We start from the raw sequence: 17,284 nt of genomic DNA, 5'->3' as shown, positions 1-17,284 counted from the left end.
GCTGCTGCTGTTGCCGCCGCCGCCGCCTCGGGAATGAAAATGCACCGCTTCGTTAACACACAGGCAGTGAATAACGGGTTAAGTCGAGATTAAAACGGGGGGCCTTCGCGGCGGGAGGAAAATCAACCCCGCCGTGTGTCTGGGCGTATGTCGGGCGGGCGGCTCGCAATGGGGAGGCTCCGAGGTGGAGCTCTGCTAGGAGGGTTGACTCAGCCCATCATCCCTCAGGGGGCCCATGAAATGAGAACCACTTCGTGGGGAAGTCAACAGTGGGTCGTTCCATGGATAGACTCGCCCCTGCCATGGGATTGTGGAATATTCCACCACTGCCTCAGGGCTGTGAACGGAAGATGATTAGCAGCAATGCCTCAACGCTCATTTGAACAGAAAATCAGTTGTGTTCTTTTTTAGTTTGAGAGGTAAGGTCGACCTCGGCATTTCAGCTGAGCAGCCTTCTTCTGGACTATTGAGGCCTGTGATGACACTTTGTGGATCAGGGGTCAACGCGGGCTATCACCCCTTTGCGGTAAATACAATGACCATCACTCTGTGGGAAGTCTGCAGCAGTCGTACCTACGGAGAGACCAGCCCCCCCCCCCAAACCATGGCAATGTGGAATTTCAACCACCGACAGCAGCACCTGTACAGTAACACCTTGGATTGCGAGTAACTTGGTCTGCGAGTGTTTTGCAAGACGAGCAATTTTTTTAAATAAATATTAATTTGATTAACGAGCGAGGTCTTGCAATACGAGTAGTACGTGTATACGCTTTGTCTGCCGAGCGTCACGTGATCACAACTGATATACGAGTGCTTTGATATACGAGTGCTTTGGATTACAAGCACGTTTCCGGAACGAATTATGCTCGCAACCCAAGGTTTTGCTGTAATTGATTGGCAGCTGGTGAGCTCTGATGCAAAGGGGTGTTGGGTCATGTTTGAAAATGCCAAAGTACAATGTGCCTTCAAAGTGTGGAGACGTGTACAGGCAGCACGGAGGTTAACGACGAGGTTAATGTGGCGGTTAAATCAAGTCTATTATGGTCATTAAGCTAGCAAAGTAACTCGATAAAGTCCAAACTTTATAAGAACTTAATTTTATGAGGATGACAACGTGATCGATCAGTTCACAGCCGTATCGTGGGGAAGAGGTGGGGACGGGGAGGGGGGATGCAGGGAGAGGGAGGGAGCGAGGGGGAGAAAACAAATCACAGAGATAAATCGGCATTGCTCACCCATGTATCATATCTGTTTATTATTTTTATTCACATGACGCTCGTTTACCCCTGGAAAGCCCCACTGAGTCTCTTTCAGGAGGGGTTCTTCCAGGTTTTCATAGTGGGAGTGGGGGGGTGACGATTTCTACATTTCCAAATTAAGTACATAGTTGGTGAGGACTCTTTCAATCGAATTTGTCAAATTTTGACCATGCCCTTCAGTGTCATAGCTCTCAACGGGTTTGTCCAAACAAAGGGCCCCATTTTAACACGTAGTAGTAGTAGGCTCTTCTTGGTTCTTTCGGTAAAGTCACGTAGAAGGGAATTTTTTTTTTTTATTATTTCCCTTCTACGTGACTTACCAAAAAAGAATATTATTTTATTATTTTATTATTTCCCTTCTAATAAAAATAAAACATAATAAAATAATTCTCACATGCAGTCACGAAAGCTTTAAATCGAAATTTAGTAGTAGGCTTTCGCGAGAAATATCATCCATAACACTGGTCAACACACTTTTTCTGGCATAAGGTATTCCAACGGTTTTAAGGTAATTCCAAATCTGGCATCAGTTTTTGTCTATCACATCAGGTTTTTGAAATATCAAATATTGCATTTTCAATAAAAACTGCAGAAGAAACATATTAAATAAATGTGGATATCTACATACAATGATATTATAAACACACTATCCTAAAAATGCAGCACCATATTTTAACACTAAAGCAGTCACTGACTCGCAACAACTTGCAATCATAAGTGACAGAGTTAATTTCGGGTAAAATCAATGAAAATGGGGTATGCCGATAGCATAAAAATGAGATGTGATAGAGCAAATCTGAGATCAGATTTGGAATCAGTACCCTGAAATTAGTCTAAAACAGCTGCAAAAGACCAGGCCAGAATTTTTTTTTTGTTGTTGATCAGTGTAATAGAGGTTTGTTTGGGTTAGATCGCGTAAATACAAATGCGTCGTTAAACCCGCCGCCACCCGACACAGCCAATTAGTGAGGTTTGTCACGTAAACAAAACGTGGCAAAAAATCGTGAACGAGTACAGCAACACACGGAGTGTGTGTTGGAGAGTAAACCCACGACAGCATTTACAATTCGGGTACCGCGACATTTCGCCGGATGCAACCCGGGCCCCGATCGGTGCCGCCAAGGTCCCCGATTCACCCACGCAATTCGAACAAAACTCCCCCGGTGCTCTCAGGTCAACTCGACCCCGTGCCCCGGCTGGACGTCTGCGAAGAAGAGCTTCGTAGCTCGTCGGACTCCTCCTGCGGCCTCTAAAATAAAGATACTGATTCTGAACTGCGTTCTAAAATACACCGGAGCCCGTATGTGCAGAGTCATTGTCGCGCGAGCCTCCTTCCTCCACTCTTTCAGAATCAACGGTGTTTAGGTCGTAGGGTAGATCTGTAGCAGCATATGGCGATATTTATAAAGGAAATGGCCAATCGTGGAGTTACGGAGACACATCTCCGGTGATAGGAGAGAAAGTGACTTTTGTTTTTTTGGTAAAGTCACGTAGGTAAAAAGAAATAAATAATAAAACAACTCATACAAATAATAGAAATAAAATAATAAATCACGACGTTTCGGAGGCAACACAAGCTTCCTTCATCGGGTGTAAAAAGGCACAGCAAAATAACTGTAGTGAGCGTTATTTGTGATGGGACATTATTATTATATAGGCTAAGAGGAGGGGGGAGGAGCCAAGGAGGATGGGTGCAGGATGGGGGTGTGTGCGTGGAGTGACTTTTGTGTTTCTAATGGGCTGGTATATTCGGTGATGGATCGGGTGTGTTGAACGTGTGGCTTGCTCTGTTCGATCCTGTCGGTTTAAGTCTCTTACGCAGAGTTTTGCGCTCTCTTGAAGGACGAAGAGATCAATCAGCAGAGCCAGGCGCTGGAGAAGCTGAAGCAGAAATTGCAGGAGCAAGAGGAGGTATTTTCTCTCGTTATTGATTTCACTGCGCACCCATTCCGTGTTTTCACTTAGTTTTGTTTAATCCAATAAACTGTTGTTGTTATTTTTGTACCCCCCCCCCCCCCCCATTATGTTTAACCACCCATGGATAATGGTAATTATAACATAGCAATGTATAATAATACATAACCGGATTGGGTGGTAATGTGGTCAGATTGCTTCATTCGCAGCCGGAAAGTCATGCATTAATTCATCTCAATGGGAGTTTGACTTGGCCCATCAACTCTGCAGGGGCCATAAAATACGTACTATTTCGTGTGATGCCAATGGGGTGATTGTCCCATGGCCGCCACCGTAAGAATGTTGAGGTATCCACCACTCGGCTGTAGGGCCACCAAGAGACATACTCACGACTCGGGCTGGGACCACTTCATAGGTTCAGTCGATCGATCCACGCAACATCTGCAATCGAATCATTTTTCGTGCTCGAATTTGCTCAGGCACCTTCAAAGTAGCGGCTGCCCTAACACCCTTCCTCCTGAAGATAGAAAACACCCCCTCCCCTTCCCCCCACTGTGAGATTATTTTCTAATTATGTTCAATGTAGTCAAGAAATTGAACCGATAATCAGTGAGGCTATGGACTACGTAAATAAACGGACGGGCCCAGCTCCACTTAACGTCTGGTGTACGGTGGGGTTAATGATGATGATGATAATGGTGGTGGTGGTGGTGGGGATCTTCTCGAACTTGCACGACTGACGGTGTGTGCGCCGTACCGTGTCGACCGCCAACCCCGCTTCTACCCGTCAGCTCCTGATAGCGTCGAACCGAGAGCAGAGCCTCGGGCAGGAGGAGCTCCTGCGCCTTCAGAGCGACAACAAGGCGGCCAAGGAGGAGGTGAAGGAGGTGCTGCAGGCCTTGGAGGAGCTCGCCCTCAATTACGACCAGAAGAATCAGGAGGCCGAGGAGAAGACCTCCTTGTTCGAGGCGCTGAGCAAGGATGTGCAGGAGCAGGCGGTATGGCTCCTGTCGCACCCCCTGGTGTCCATCGATCCCAGACTCACCCTGGTGTTCATCCATCCCAGACTCACCCTGTTGTTCATCCATCCCAGACTCACCCTGGTGTTCACCCACCCCAGACTCACCCTGGTGTTCACCCACCCCAGACTCACCCTGGTGTTCACCCACCCCAGACTCACCCTGGTGTTCACCCATCCCAGACTCACCCTGCTGTTCACCCACCCCAGACTCACCCTGCTGTTCACCCACCCCAGACTCACCCTGGTGTTCACCCACCCCAGACTCACCCCGCTGTTCACCCACCCCAGACTCACCCTGGTGTTCACCCACCCCAGACTCACCCTGCTGTTCACCCACCCCAGACTCACCCTGATGTTCACCCACCCCAGACTCACCCCGCTGTTCACCCACCCCAGACTCACCCTGCTGTTCACCCACCCCAGACTCACCCTGGTGTTCACCCACCCCAGACTCACCCTGCTGTTCACCCACCCCAGACTCACCCTGGTGTTCACCCACCCCAGACTCACCCTGGTGTTCACCCACCCCAGACTCACCCTGGGATGTTCACCCATCCCACACTCACCCTGCTGTTCACCCACCCCAGACTCACCCTGGTGTTCACCCATCTCAGACTCACCCTGCTGTTCACCCACCCCAGACTCACCCTGGTGTTCACCCACCCCAGACTCACCCTGGTGTTCACCCACCCCAGACTCACCCTGGGATGTTCACCCATCTCAGACTCACCCTGCTGTTCACCCACCCCAGACTCACCCTGGTGTTCACCCATCTCAGACTCACCCTGCTGTTCACCCACCCCAGACTCACCCTGGGATGTTCACCCATCTCACACTCACCCTGCTGTTCACCCACCCCAGACTCACCCTGGTGTTCACCCATCTCAGACTCACCCTGCTGCTCACCCACCCCAGACTCACCCTGGGATGTTCACCCATCTCACACTCACCCTGCTGTTCACCCACCCCAGACTCACCCTGGTGTTCACCCATCTCAGACTCACCCTGCTGTTCACCCACCCCAGACTCACCCTGGGATGTTCACCCATCTCACACTCACCCTGCTGTTCACCCACCCCAGACTCACCCTGGTGTTCACCCATCTCAGACTCACCCTGCTGTTCACCCACCCCAGACTCACCCTGGGATGTTCACCCATCTCACACTCACCCTGCTGTTCACCCACCCCAGACTCACCCTGGTGTTCACCCATCTCAGACTCACCCTGCTGTTCACCCACCCCAGACTCACCCTGGGATGTTCACCCATCTCACACTCACCCTGCTGTTCACCCACCCCAGACTCACCCTGGTGTTCACCCATCTCAGACTCACCCTGCTGTTCACCCACCCCAGACTCACCCTGGGATGTTCACCCATCTCACACTCACCCTGCTGTTCACCCACCCCAGACTCACCCTGGTGTTCACCCATCTCAGACTCACCCTGCTGTTCACTCATCCCAGACTCACCCTGGGGTGTTTGTCCATCCCTGCTGCTGCGTGGAAGTCCCCGGTTGTGCCGCGTGGTTGCTCCGATGTGGTTTGCGGGTTTTGTGCCGCGTGTCGTCCGACGTTCATTTCCGCGTGAGTGGGACGCAAAAGATGCCCTCGGAGAGCCATGGCGTCACCTGTCGGATCACGTCGCCCATTGCCGTTCATTGGACCGATAAGAACCCCTTCGCAGGATGGGTGAAGGCAGCTGCAATGGGAACCAAGTTACTCATGAGGTCCCTTTGCGTAGAATATCGGTGCGAAGGGCTACTAAGGGCCTTTGTTGTGATCCTTGGAATGGGATGAACCCTGTCGGTTCTAATAGAGACATATTTATTCCTTGAAGGTCTGAGGTCATTCATTTTCATTGCCATATCCTTCCAGTGGTCACTTTGTGATTTCTGCTGATGAACTGGACACATGCAGACTGACCCATACTACAAACGAATATCGATATACTGGACAGACGATTGTTTTATAACAGTGGTCGTAACGCAGCAGTCCTCTGCATTCGTAAGCGTGTCGGCGTGTGACGACGTCCAAGACGCGTTCGTTTCACTCGTTCAGATCAAGCTGGCGACGCGAGAAGAGGAGTTCCGGCACCTCCAGGACGTGAACGTGCAGCAGAAGAGGCGCGTCGGCGACGTGATGGCCGCCCTCGTCAAAGACCTCGGGGAAATCGGCGTTGCCGTCGGCAGCAGCGAACTCAAGGTGCCCTGGCGCATACGCTTGAACCCCCACCAACGGCAGTTTCGTCAGTGCAGCTTGAGCGCGCAGTTCCGATGCTCTCTCCCGGGGGGGACGGAAAAATCCGTTACCGCGTTGTCACGAAGACGACGGCGAACGCCCTTTGGAGGCGCTGAGCCGTGCCGCGGGAGTGTGGAGTTTCCACCGCTTGCTCATGGTCACCAGGCTCCTCCTTCCGATATTAGGAAGCCGCTTGAGCTGTGCACTTTTAAATCGTCTAGGTTGAAACAACAAACTTCTTTGGAACTGCTTTTTGGTGTTTAGTCTTTTGCCCTTTCCCCCACACCTCCGATTAAGCGCGGCCGGCAACACACAATGGAGCGGAATATTGCCCCACTGCTCATTTGAGCAGAGAGCCGTGTTGATCTATTTTCATTCTTCATCTGGACGCGCGGGCAGCGAACGCCATCGACTGATCCCGGCCTCGTTGGCAAACGGTCGGCGCAGGAGCTTGCGATCGAAACGCCCTGCGCGGGTCGGCGAGAAGCGACGCGACCGTGCCGGAGAATTCTCTCTGCCGGCGGCGACGTTGCGTTCCCCCCCCCCCCCCCGTTACCCTCCCCCCCGTCCCAGGTCGCCGATCCGAGCGCGGGCGGCGACGAGGACGTGGCGGCGGCGCGCCTCTATGCCGGCAAGGTGAAGGCCGAGGTGACGGCGCTGGCCAAGCGCTGCCAGCAGATGGAAAGCGCCCAGAGTGAGAGCGGCCGCAGGGCAGAGGAGAGCCGGCAGGAGCTCGCACGGTGTCAGCTGCTGGTGTCCCAGGTTCGGCTTCTCCCGTGCACCACCATGTGCGCGCGTGCCCACGCACACACGCACACACACGCACACACGCACACACGCACACACGCCGCACGTTCCGGCTAGCTGGAACGTCTCGGGTCGTGGCGGTTATTTGACCATACTTTGCCCGCTGATGGTCAGTGCATCGCCACCCTTTCAGATGCGCTTCTGCGGCCGTCTGGAACGTTCTTCCTTTCGATATTAGGAAGCCACTGGAGCTATGCACTTTTTAATCATCATCCAGATTGAAAACTCGTTTCTTTAGAACTGCTTTTTGTGTTCAGTTTGTCGTCCTTCCCCCGCACCTCCGATTGGCACGGTTGGCTACGTATGGTGCGAAAGAAGTTCAACGTGCATATACATACATATGAGAGATGGCCGATTGATTGTGCAGATTTCTTAAATCCGCACGCTTCTGTCCACCTGGTGGTATCTGGAGTAAGATCAGGGCACTCAAACCTCCTCCCAGATGTCTGACCAGCACGGAAGAGTAGACCAAATAGCCTCTAGAGGAGGCTGTCTAGCGCTCACTCAGGGGGAGGGCCTTCTGCCAGCAGTGGCGTCAGTGAGACATTGCAGGGCTGCGCCTCTATATTTGCGTAAACGAATGCGTAATGGCGTTCGAATTGGCAACCGTAATGAGACTTAATGCATTGATGAAATGGATCGATACAATTCCAGCGAAGGTGCCAAATTATTGTGATGAGGGTGAGGTAAGGAGTTAGCAGATAATCACACTGATGGGCAAGGCAGAGTGACAGTGTAATTGACGTTCATACATAATGGATAAGAGATGGTTATTTTGCCAAGAGTTAATTTCACAATTGACATTTACAACGTGCTCTTAACGTATTTGTATTCTTCCGTTATATCGACTCTAATATAATTAAGGTTTATGAGATGCATATTTTTTATATGAAGGCCTATTGCCAGGAACATCTGTGCAACCAGCAGTAATGTGTTTAACAAGCCCGACTCTGCTGATGAGCTCGATAACGTTGAAACCGGTTCAGAGTTTGCTCGTTTAAACTCATCCCCCTTGATGTACTGAAACCACGTGATGTACACCGCTACCCACAATGCTTTGCGGGAGAGCGCAGTGAGCCTGTGTGTCGTTTTTGTTGTTGTTGTTGACGTTGTTGATTATTACAGTTGCCAACGCCCCCGCTTGGTCCACGCGTGTTCACTCTGTCGGGACGTATCGCTGCAGCACGAGGCCAAGATCAAGTCGATGAGCGACTACGTCCAGACGGTGGAGCAGAAGAAGAGGCTGCTGGAGGAGACGGTCGACAGCCTGAACGAGGACCTTGCCAACATCAGCAGTCAGGGTGAGCCCGATGGTCATCGCCCCCACTATCCGGGTTCATATTAACGGTATTGGTTGCGTTTGAGGCAATATGGAAACAGGTTAACAGGTGGGCCACGAGAAGGCCACTGTCTCCCACCCAGAGTAAACCACTCTGGTCTGCGCTCCTTCGATTAGAGGATGAATAGCAACACTTACACAACTCTCTCCTGAAGCCGTCTTGTCGCGGCTAGCACACCACACTCCTGTCAGCGTGCACAAGAATATAATCGCCCACTGTGATGAGCATCATTGGCCACCGCGAGTGGCCGCAGTGCACTGGCCGTGGTATTGGTCTGTCTAGCGTGGAAAGTTCTGACCTCAATTGTGATATTCGGGCCAAATCTTTTGAGGAATGGCGGTTCTGTGGTCCTTGCTAGAGTCCCAGTGACCCAGGAGCCCATTCTTGACCACGTCAGATCAGAATCAGAATATTTATTTCTACTGGAGGAATCTGATGAGCTCTTTTTTCAAAGATGTCCAGTATGTGCAGTATTGGTGGCATGTGCTACCTGAACCTATCCTGGGCCTGTCCTCGGTCATCTCGGCGTTAAATAAGTATCTGGCATTGAACATCGGCCATAAAACGTCCTTGTCAGCGGCTCTGGCCAACACGGTCTGTAAGACTTAGTTGTGAGGGTCCTCAGTAGAATACAATATATGTTGTTGAGACAACCCTGAGTGGCTTAACAGGACTGCAGATGGCTTCGAGTGAGAACGAATCATCGCCATCTCGTAATTCATCTTTGAGCGTCTCCTTCAGGGAGCCTCACCGTTGCCGCTGACGATGTGACCGCCGTGGTTTTTATCGCTCGTTTCCTTTTTTCATTCGACGGCAGAGCAAATGAAAGAGACGGCTTTCAAGGACAAGGAAAAGGAGCACCAGGACATGCTTCAGGACTCCACGAACATGCAGGTGCGTGTGTAACCACCCCCCCCACCCCCCCGCGCTGGTCAAGACGGAGGTCGCTCTCTCGCGCCCGAGCCCGCCGCTGCCGTGTGGCCGCTCCCGCTGACCGGCTCTTCGCACCGCCGTAACCCCCCTCCACCCCCCACCCGCAGAAAGCACTGGAGCAGCAGATGACCTTGCACAGGGAGAAGCACCAGAAGCAGCTGTCGCGCCTGCGCGATGAGAACGAGGAGAAGCAGAAACTCATCGACCGCCTCCAGGAGTAAGCGGCTCCTTCCCTTCCCCCCCCCCACGCACACGAGTGTTTGTGTGCACGTCGCCTTGTATGCGTGTGTGTCTTGAATTTATTTCTCACCGTACGTAGCCAACCGTGCTAATCGGAGGCACGGGGGAAAGGACAAAAGCAGTTCTGAAGAAATTCGTTTTCAATCTAAATGATTTAAAAGTGCACTAGCTCCAGTGGCTTCCCAATATCGGAAGGGGAGAGCGTTCCAGACGGCCGCAGAAGCGCATCTGAACGCGCCGCACGATGCGCCCTCAGATGTTGTCACGATTTGAGTTGAATGTTAAAAGTGCATTGTTTGCCAATGTTGTGCGTGTCTCACGAAGCAACCGTGCTTTTGTCAAAACAAGAAACCTCATTAGAAAGACGAATGCTCTCTCGTTGTTTCTTTACTGCCCAAGGAAATCCCCTGACGGATGTTCATTCTCTGCTCTCGCAGCGCGAACCGGTGCCACACGCTCGAGCAGGACACGCTGCGTGCTGATTACCAGAAGCTGAAGGTCGAGGAGGAGGAAAAGAGCCAGAAACTCAACAAGCTTGTGTGAGCGGTCGCCGCTGAGATACACCCAGTATTGATCTCGTCGGCTCGCACTCCTTCGGATTTTCACTTTTGTCTTGCTTAACTCAAGTGAAAAGTTGCTTCTTTTTGTTGTTGTTGTTGTTGTTGTTTTTATTCTCTGCCGTGTACGTTATGGCAGTGTCATTAATGAAGGTCGTGAGCAGGCCAAGCAGGAGCTCAAAGGATTGGAAGAATCGGTGGTAAGTGGCTGTTGGATACCGTGCCATATTTGTCTTTGGCAAGCTTCATTTATGGTGATACATTTTGGGGTGCAAATGACGCTCGATACGGTTGAGAGTAATGGTTTTTGCGTTGTCTCCTCCAGGCCAAAGAACTGAAGACTTTGCACAGCTTAAGGAAGATGCTCGTTTCAGACCTGTCGGCAAAACTCAAACGGGTAACGAACGCCACACGCTCGACAAAACAATCGCGGGGGAAAGTGCAGCGCACATACAAAGGGTGCTGAACAAAGCCTTGAGTGGTCGACAGTCGACACTAACATTTCCCTTGCCGTGTCTGATGGCTGGTTTATTTTCGAAGGACGTGTACGGATGTGACACGGCCGCGTGGCTTTTCCACGGCTGTTACCTGCGGTTTGTGCCGTGCACGAGCTTCCAGGCCAGTGCCTGGAGAAGCTCCCGGCGCGCGGGAGCGAACCGTCGGACGTTATTCCGAGCTACACAAAGCGGCACGGCCATTGCCGGATTAAGCTAGTGCGGGGCCTGTAGCATATGTTATAAAGGGGGCCCTAAATAAAAAGAATCACGAAAATATTATAACACAAATTTTTTACTTGCACAGTAAAGCTATTGTATTTTTCATTTTAGATATATTACAAATCACTAACCTTAAACATTCAGTCGTTCATAAAAGTTGAAGGCTGGTATAGTAGTATAGTAATAAAGCAAGTGCAGAATCACTGAACTGGAATTGATTAGCTTGAAACATTTGGTGCTGGGCATGTATAGCTACTTTTGCTACTCGGATAATCCGGCACTGGGCACAACCAGAAATCACGGGCGGATAGCTTTGGTGCCTCGCCTGGTATACAAGAGCGCATGGGTTTAACCCTGACCCTGAAGCCTGTATACTTGGAGTTTGCGTGTCTCTCTCCCCGTGGTGACGTTGATTTTTCTCCGGATCCTCCGGTTTTTCCTTCCGCATTTAGAATCAACACGCCTTCAGAGTATTTGGCTGCTATAAATGTCCACATGATGATAAGCCACTTCGTTGAGCTATAATTTGTGGCCAGGTCGCTTCTGAAAAAGAGCTACACAGCTCAGTGGGCCTTACCTGGTAAAATAAAATAAAATCGTTTAAGTTTTATTAGAAGTAATTTTCTCGTTTGCTCACCGCGCACATCTTGACCCTCGTGACACTCACCTTTTTCGCAGAATTCAGACGCCTGACGAGGACGCCGGGGGGAGCATCGCGCAGAAGCACAGGATCGCGTTCCTCGAGAAAAACGTGGAGCAGCTGCATCAGGTGCACAAGCAGGTGAGAGGGGCGCCAGGACCGACCCGGCACGGCACCTGACCCGGCGCTCGCCGCCAACCAAACTGCGGCAGCCACCGGGGAGAGCTGTATTCTTAGGTTTTTTTTCGGTACAGTCACGTAGGTAAAAAATTTTAATTAATAAAAGTAAAATAAAATCTAAATCACGACATTTCGGAGGCAACACAAGCTTCCGTCTTCAGGTGGAACCGTCACAGCACGATAGCTGTATCAAGTGAGAGAAATTCCAAGAAAACACTCCTTGTATATATACTGGTTGAGGGTGGGAGGAGCCAAGGTAGGCCCTGAATATTATTATTGTGAGGTTCGGTGCGGCTGAAGCACGCTGTTAGGAATGAGCCTTTGTTGTGTAAACTAGGTGCGGATGGGGAGAGCTGTGTCCGTTGTCGTCCGCAAACAAAGAGCCGGATGACGAGGCCGCGATTGACGAGCTCCTTCGTGGATGCCCCACTCGACGAATTCATTTGCGATCATGGCCGCACAGCGTCCTAATCGGTGTATCTCCCGTTGAGGTCGAGAAAATGAGCGTTTCGTGGTATTCATTCCCTCGTTTGTCACGATCTTGCTGTCCGCGATTTTTGACTATGCGCGAATCGCATCTTGAACTCTGCACGACTGCATCGAGAGAGAGAGAACGTGATGAGATAAAGTGATGAGAGGGAATGTGATGCGAGAAAGTGATGAGAGATGAAGTGGTGAGATACGGTAAATTCATTTATAAACTATTATTTAATACTTCAATATTTTTTATTACAAATTTTTTATTTTTGTGTTCTGACAATTTAAATTTTTGTAATAGCTTATTTACGTATTCAATTAAGGTAATGTGTTTAAAAAATTCGGTGTTTAACACGTAGGCTTTCATGATCAATATTATTCGTAATAAAGTTTTTTGGGTTAGATCGTGTAAGTATAAATGTGTCGTAACCCTCCACCACCCGACACGGCCTGCAAGGTTTGTCACGTAAACAACGCACCTATTAGTTACTTCTTCAGCCCACCGGTTTGTTGGAGAGTAAATGTACCGGTCGGGCTGAAGTAGTAACTAATTGGCGTCGTTGTTTACGTGACGAACCTTGCTGGCTGTGTCAAGTGTGTGGAGGGTTATGACGCATCCAAACTTACGCGATCAAACCCAAAAACCTTGATTATGTAAAGATAAATTTCGATTTAAAGCTTTCGTGACTGCAGGGATTCATCTTCTTGGTTCTTTCGGTAAAGTCACGTAGAATGGAAATAATAAAATAATAAAAAATCAAACATAATTAAATAATTATCACAACGTTTCGGCCACAACGCAAGCAGCCGTCCTCAGGTGAAGAACAGGTCTGTCGAGAAGACAGAGATTTGAGTGACACACCTGTTCTTCACCTGAGGACGGCTGCTTGCGTTGTGGCTGAAACGTCGTGAGAATTATTTATTTTGTTTTATTTTTATTATTTTATTATTTCCATTCTACGTGACTTTACCAAAAGAACCAAGAATATGTAAAGATCGCGGTGTTCGTAGGCCAATATCATTCGCACCTCCCGGAGCGTATCTCTTGGCGCGAAACAACGAGGGAACGCCGTGATCGGCGGCGCAGCCGAGGTGCCGTTCACTTCACCGGTCCCGGAAAACCACGCAACAGCGCACCGTACGGGGGGAGGGGAGGGAGTTGGGGCCGCGGGTCTCCGCGAACCTTCGCCGCCTGCCTGCCCCTCCGCGCGGCGCAGCTGGTGCGCGACAACGCCGACCTGCGCTGCGAGCTGCCCAAGCTGGAGAAGCGCCTGCGGAGCACGGCGCAGCGCGTCAAGGACCTGGAAGCGGCGCTGCACGAAGCCAAGGAGGGCGCCGCCAAGCAGCGGCGGCAGTACCAGCACGAGGTGGAGCGCATCAAGGAGGCCGTGCGCAAGCGCGGCGGCGCACAGCGAGGCCACATCGGTACGGCGGTGCCGCCCCCCTTCTTTGGCGTTGTTTGCGCGCGTGTGTGTGTACGTATGTTTGTGGTGTGTGTGTGTACGTATGTTGTGTGTGTGTGTGTACGTATGTTTGTGCGTGTGTGTGTACGTATGCTGTGTGTGCGTACGTATGTTGTGTGTGTACATATGTTGTGTGTGTACATATGTTGTGTGTGTGTACGTATGTTGTGTGTGTGTGCGTACGTATGCTGTGTGTGTACGTAGAAGGGAGGAGCGTCAGTGTAGCGGTTAGTGAGTTGCGCTACAAACCTGGCGACCTGAGTTCAATTCCCACTCACGGCCAAGACCAGTGACGATTGTCTGAACCGGTCCTGGGCCTCCCCTAGGTCGACTCAGCGATATGTAAATACAGCCACTGGTGAGACAAAGGCGGCCGGACGTGCCGACCTTCACAGGTGCTCGCTAACAGTACTTGCCCCAACAGTCTGTTGATGCTGTACGGGGGATCTTTGTCCTGTACTTTTTTCCCAACTCTTTTTCGAGACGTCTGCCCGGCGTGGAAGAGTAGGCCCAATATCCATCTCGAGGGGGTTTTACTGAGCGTCCTCAAATCGAGGCCCTTCCTCCACCAGTGGCACGAGCAATACATTGCAGGGCTGCACCTTTACCTTTGGTTGCGGTGGGGAAACCGAACCGCACTGTCCCTTGTGGTGAAGTATGTTCAGAAAAAGCCCCCACGACCGACACGGCATGGGGAGGCCCTCATCCAACAGCGGATTGGCCACCAGTCGAGATGAGCATTGTTGCAAATGCTCATGCAAAACATCCCCTTATCTGAAGATTTGAAAGATAGATCATTGGATGGGCAATGAGAAAGCTGCAGGAATTTTCTCCCGGACACGCCGGCGACAATTCAATGACTCGCTAAGCCCATCACCGCCGTCGTCTTTGTGGCCGTAACGGTGCTTCCCCGAATTTCTCTCTGTGCTTGCAGTGAAGCCAATCCGTGCCGGACAGCAGCAAATCACGTCCCCGTCCTACATGAAGACCATCCTGGGGGAGGGAGAGGTGTTTCCCGCGGCTCAGCGTTCCGCCAGCGTGTCCATCGAGAACGAGGCGGTGGCCCCCACCATGTCCAGAAAGGCCAGCGAGTGACCCGGCTTGACCCCGCTCTGAACTCGGGGAACACCCACCGCTCTCCGGCTTTCCACTAACGACGCCTCTGTCGGTGAAGATTAGCACCGCGCTGGTTTTCGTCGTGTGCTCGGCGGTTGCCCTGTGATTAAAATCTTGACGCTACGTGGGGTGGAGAGTGGTGGCGGTGGTGGTGTAGGTGTAAGTGCGCCGCGCTGCGAACCTGGCAACCTGAGGTTGATTTCCGGTCACGGTTGACGTCGGTGGCGAATGATGCCTGAATTGGTCGCACGGCATCATCGTGCCCGCCCCTGCATCAACTTCCAAGGACCAGCGTAGGTGAAGTATGGCCAAACAACCCCAATGACCGACAAGGCGCGGTAAAGCCTTTGTCGAGCAAGCGGATAGACAGAATGGATGAAAATGTGTTTGTGACGTTAGTTAACTTATTGCTAGAATTATGTCGTTTTATGTTTCCATTGCTAAAAATACATTCTGGGGAAATTGGTTGGGAATGATTTGTTTTCATAAATCAAGCGTCAGTGTGGGATATGGGGTGGGTCAGATTTACTATTAATCGACTTTATATAGAACCAGAAAATCTCAACACGTCCATCAATAACACCACCTTAAAATAAAAAAAATAGCACGTTAAACGATTTAAGTGAGTGAATCAGAACCATGGTCGTAACGTCTCCAATTATATATTTTTAAACACACTCTTATTGACGAATGCATTGATTGTTGTTGTTTGTGCTTCTCCGCCACTGCCCCCACAGCAGCAGCATCACCAAATAATGTTTATTGTTAAAGAATCAAGCGGAGGGTATTACAAAACGTGCATTGTGCGAAATTCAGCAAAAACACACGTGACAAAAATCAGTGTTCGATGAAGCATAGTTAAACATGAATCAATACATTTGCAAGATAAGAAATTACTGTACAATTGAAATTACTATGCATTTAGATTGAATATATATCGGTGATATTTGAGAAAAATGTAACCTAAAATGTAATATAATCTAGACTTTGTTCCTGCAGGACTGTACATTATTGTAACCTGTGACGCGTGGCATCACTAGTGCACCGTTAGTATCGCCACACCTATCTGAATTTGAGAATTAATTCCACCATCCCGACTGTCACGCAGTGTGTTTACAGGCCAACACATACTGCCGCCGCGGCTAATGCCGTAATGAGATACTTTAACGGCTTCCCGCCACGAGCAATTGTTTTTGAGCATTCACAGCCCTCGCATTTATTCTCAGCTACCAATAAAATCTGTTCCCGCCGAACTCGAAGCGGATCGGAAGCAGTCCCCCAAAAAAACCCCGTGCCCATTCCTGCACCGCCATGGCAAGGCTGCCCTACACATTCACCTGCCGGAGTCTGGACCAGCCTGGGGTTGCCCAGGATCGCCCCGTTCTTTTGAATTCTTTAAGGAAGCCCTCCTGGGGAAAAAAAAAATCTCTTAAGTGGTCCCGCGACAATAACAATCACTACTCTTTGGTTCCTTCGGTGAAGTCACGTAGGTATAAAATAAAATAAATCACGACGTTTCGGGCGCAACACAAGCGTCTGTTCTTAAAACAGTCTGCTTCAGCAGCAGGCCACGCTTTCCCACCTGCTGACGTACGCTTGTGTTGCGCCCGAAACGTCGTGATTTATTTTATTTTTAAACATACGCGACTTTGCCGAAAGAACCAAAGAGTATGGATTCCTGCAGTCAAGAAAGCTTAAATAACAATCGCGTTATACTGGTAGGAACCTCCTGGTTACACCAGCCCACAGGGTATTATTGTGTCCGTCCGTCGTGCAGGGAGGGGCTGGGTGGGGAGGGAGGGGCTGGGCTGGGAGGGGAGGGTGGGGAGGGGCTGGGTGGGGGGGGCTAGGTGGGGAGGTTGGGGAGGGGCTGGGTGGGAAGGGTGGGGCTGGGTGGGGGGTGGGAAGGGGGTGGGGAGGGGCTGGTCACCCCGTGGTGCCCTTATAAAACTCAACGTTTAACCTACTCACGCCGGTTTGTGCCCGCCCTCACAGTCGGGCATATTTGCGGAATAAACCACGCCACCGTTGACCCTGGCCATTGACCGAGCAACCCAACGTTCCTACCAGCTCCCTCTGCAGGAATGTGTTTTTGTCAGGTGCATAATGTCGCACACACACACACACACGCCGTCCCACGACGATGCACGGGTAGTGCTCCCCTCTTCCTCTCTTGTGAAGATACTCTTTTTCGATTGACGCGTCCATTTGTGGTTGTTGTTGTTGTTGCTAACTCTGAGGTGGCAACCCCTATCTCAGCCCCAGCGTCGCTTTGCTCGGGGTGCGTGAGAGCAATGCGAAGTGGACCGCAAGGGACATCACTACCTGTTTGCCACTTTAGGTAATAAAACAAAAATAACAACTTTTATCTGTCGTTTTATT

At 50.7% G+C, this 17,284-nt stretch overlaps 1 protein-coding gene across 1 annotated transcript in view; it reads left to right on the top strand.

Moving 5' to 3' along the window:
- LOC133345290 (kinesin heavy chain-like) overlaps positions 1-16,667 on the top strand; it is a 31,084-nt gene extending 14,417 nt beyond the window's left edge. The window contains 14 exon segments of the mRNA XM_061555923.1: positions 3,102-3,170; positions 3,965-4,171; positions 6,254-6,397; positions 7,007-7,195; positions 8,424-8,541; positions 9,398-9,474; positions 9,621-9,730; positions 10,191-10,292; positions 10,450-10,510; positions 10,636-10,707; positions 11,705-11,716; positions 11,718-11,807; positions 13,541-13,748; positions 14,721-16,667. Coding sequence (XP_061411907.1) covers positions 3,102-3,170; positions 3,965-4,171; positions 6,254-6,397; positions 7,007-7,195; positions 8,424-8,541; positions 9,398-9,474; positions 9,621-9,730; positions 10,191-10,292; positions 10,450-10,510; positions 10,636-10,707; positions 11,705-11,716; positions 11,718-11,807; positions 13,541-13,748; positions 14,721-14,881 — 1,620 coding nt within the window. The 3' untranslated portion in view covers positions 14,882-16,667.
- The last annotated feature ends 617 nt before the right edge of the window (positions 16,668-17,284 follow it).

Source organism: Lethenteron reissneri, chromosome 21 (genome assembly GCF_015708825.2).
Source record: "Lethenteron reissneri isolate LAM-NWPU_2019-01 chromosome 21, ASM1570882v1, whole genome shotgun sequence".
Taxonomy (NCBI): domain Eukaryota; kingdom Metazoa; phylum Chordata; class Hyperoartia; order Petromyzontiformes; family Petromyzontidae; genus Lethenteron; species Lethenteron reissneri.
The sequence above is the reverse complement of the archived record's forward strand: the minus strand, read 5'-3'. Positions and strand labels throughout refer to the sequence as shown.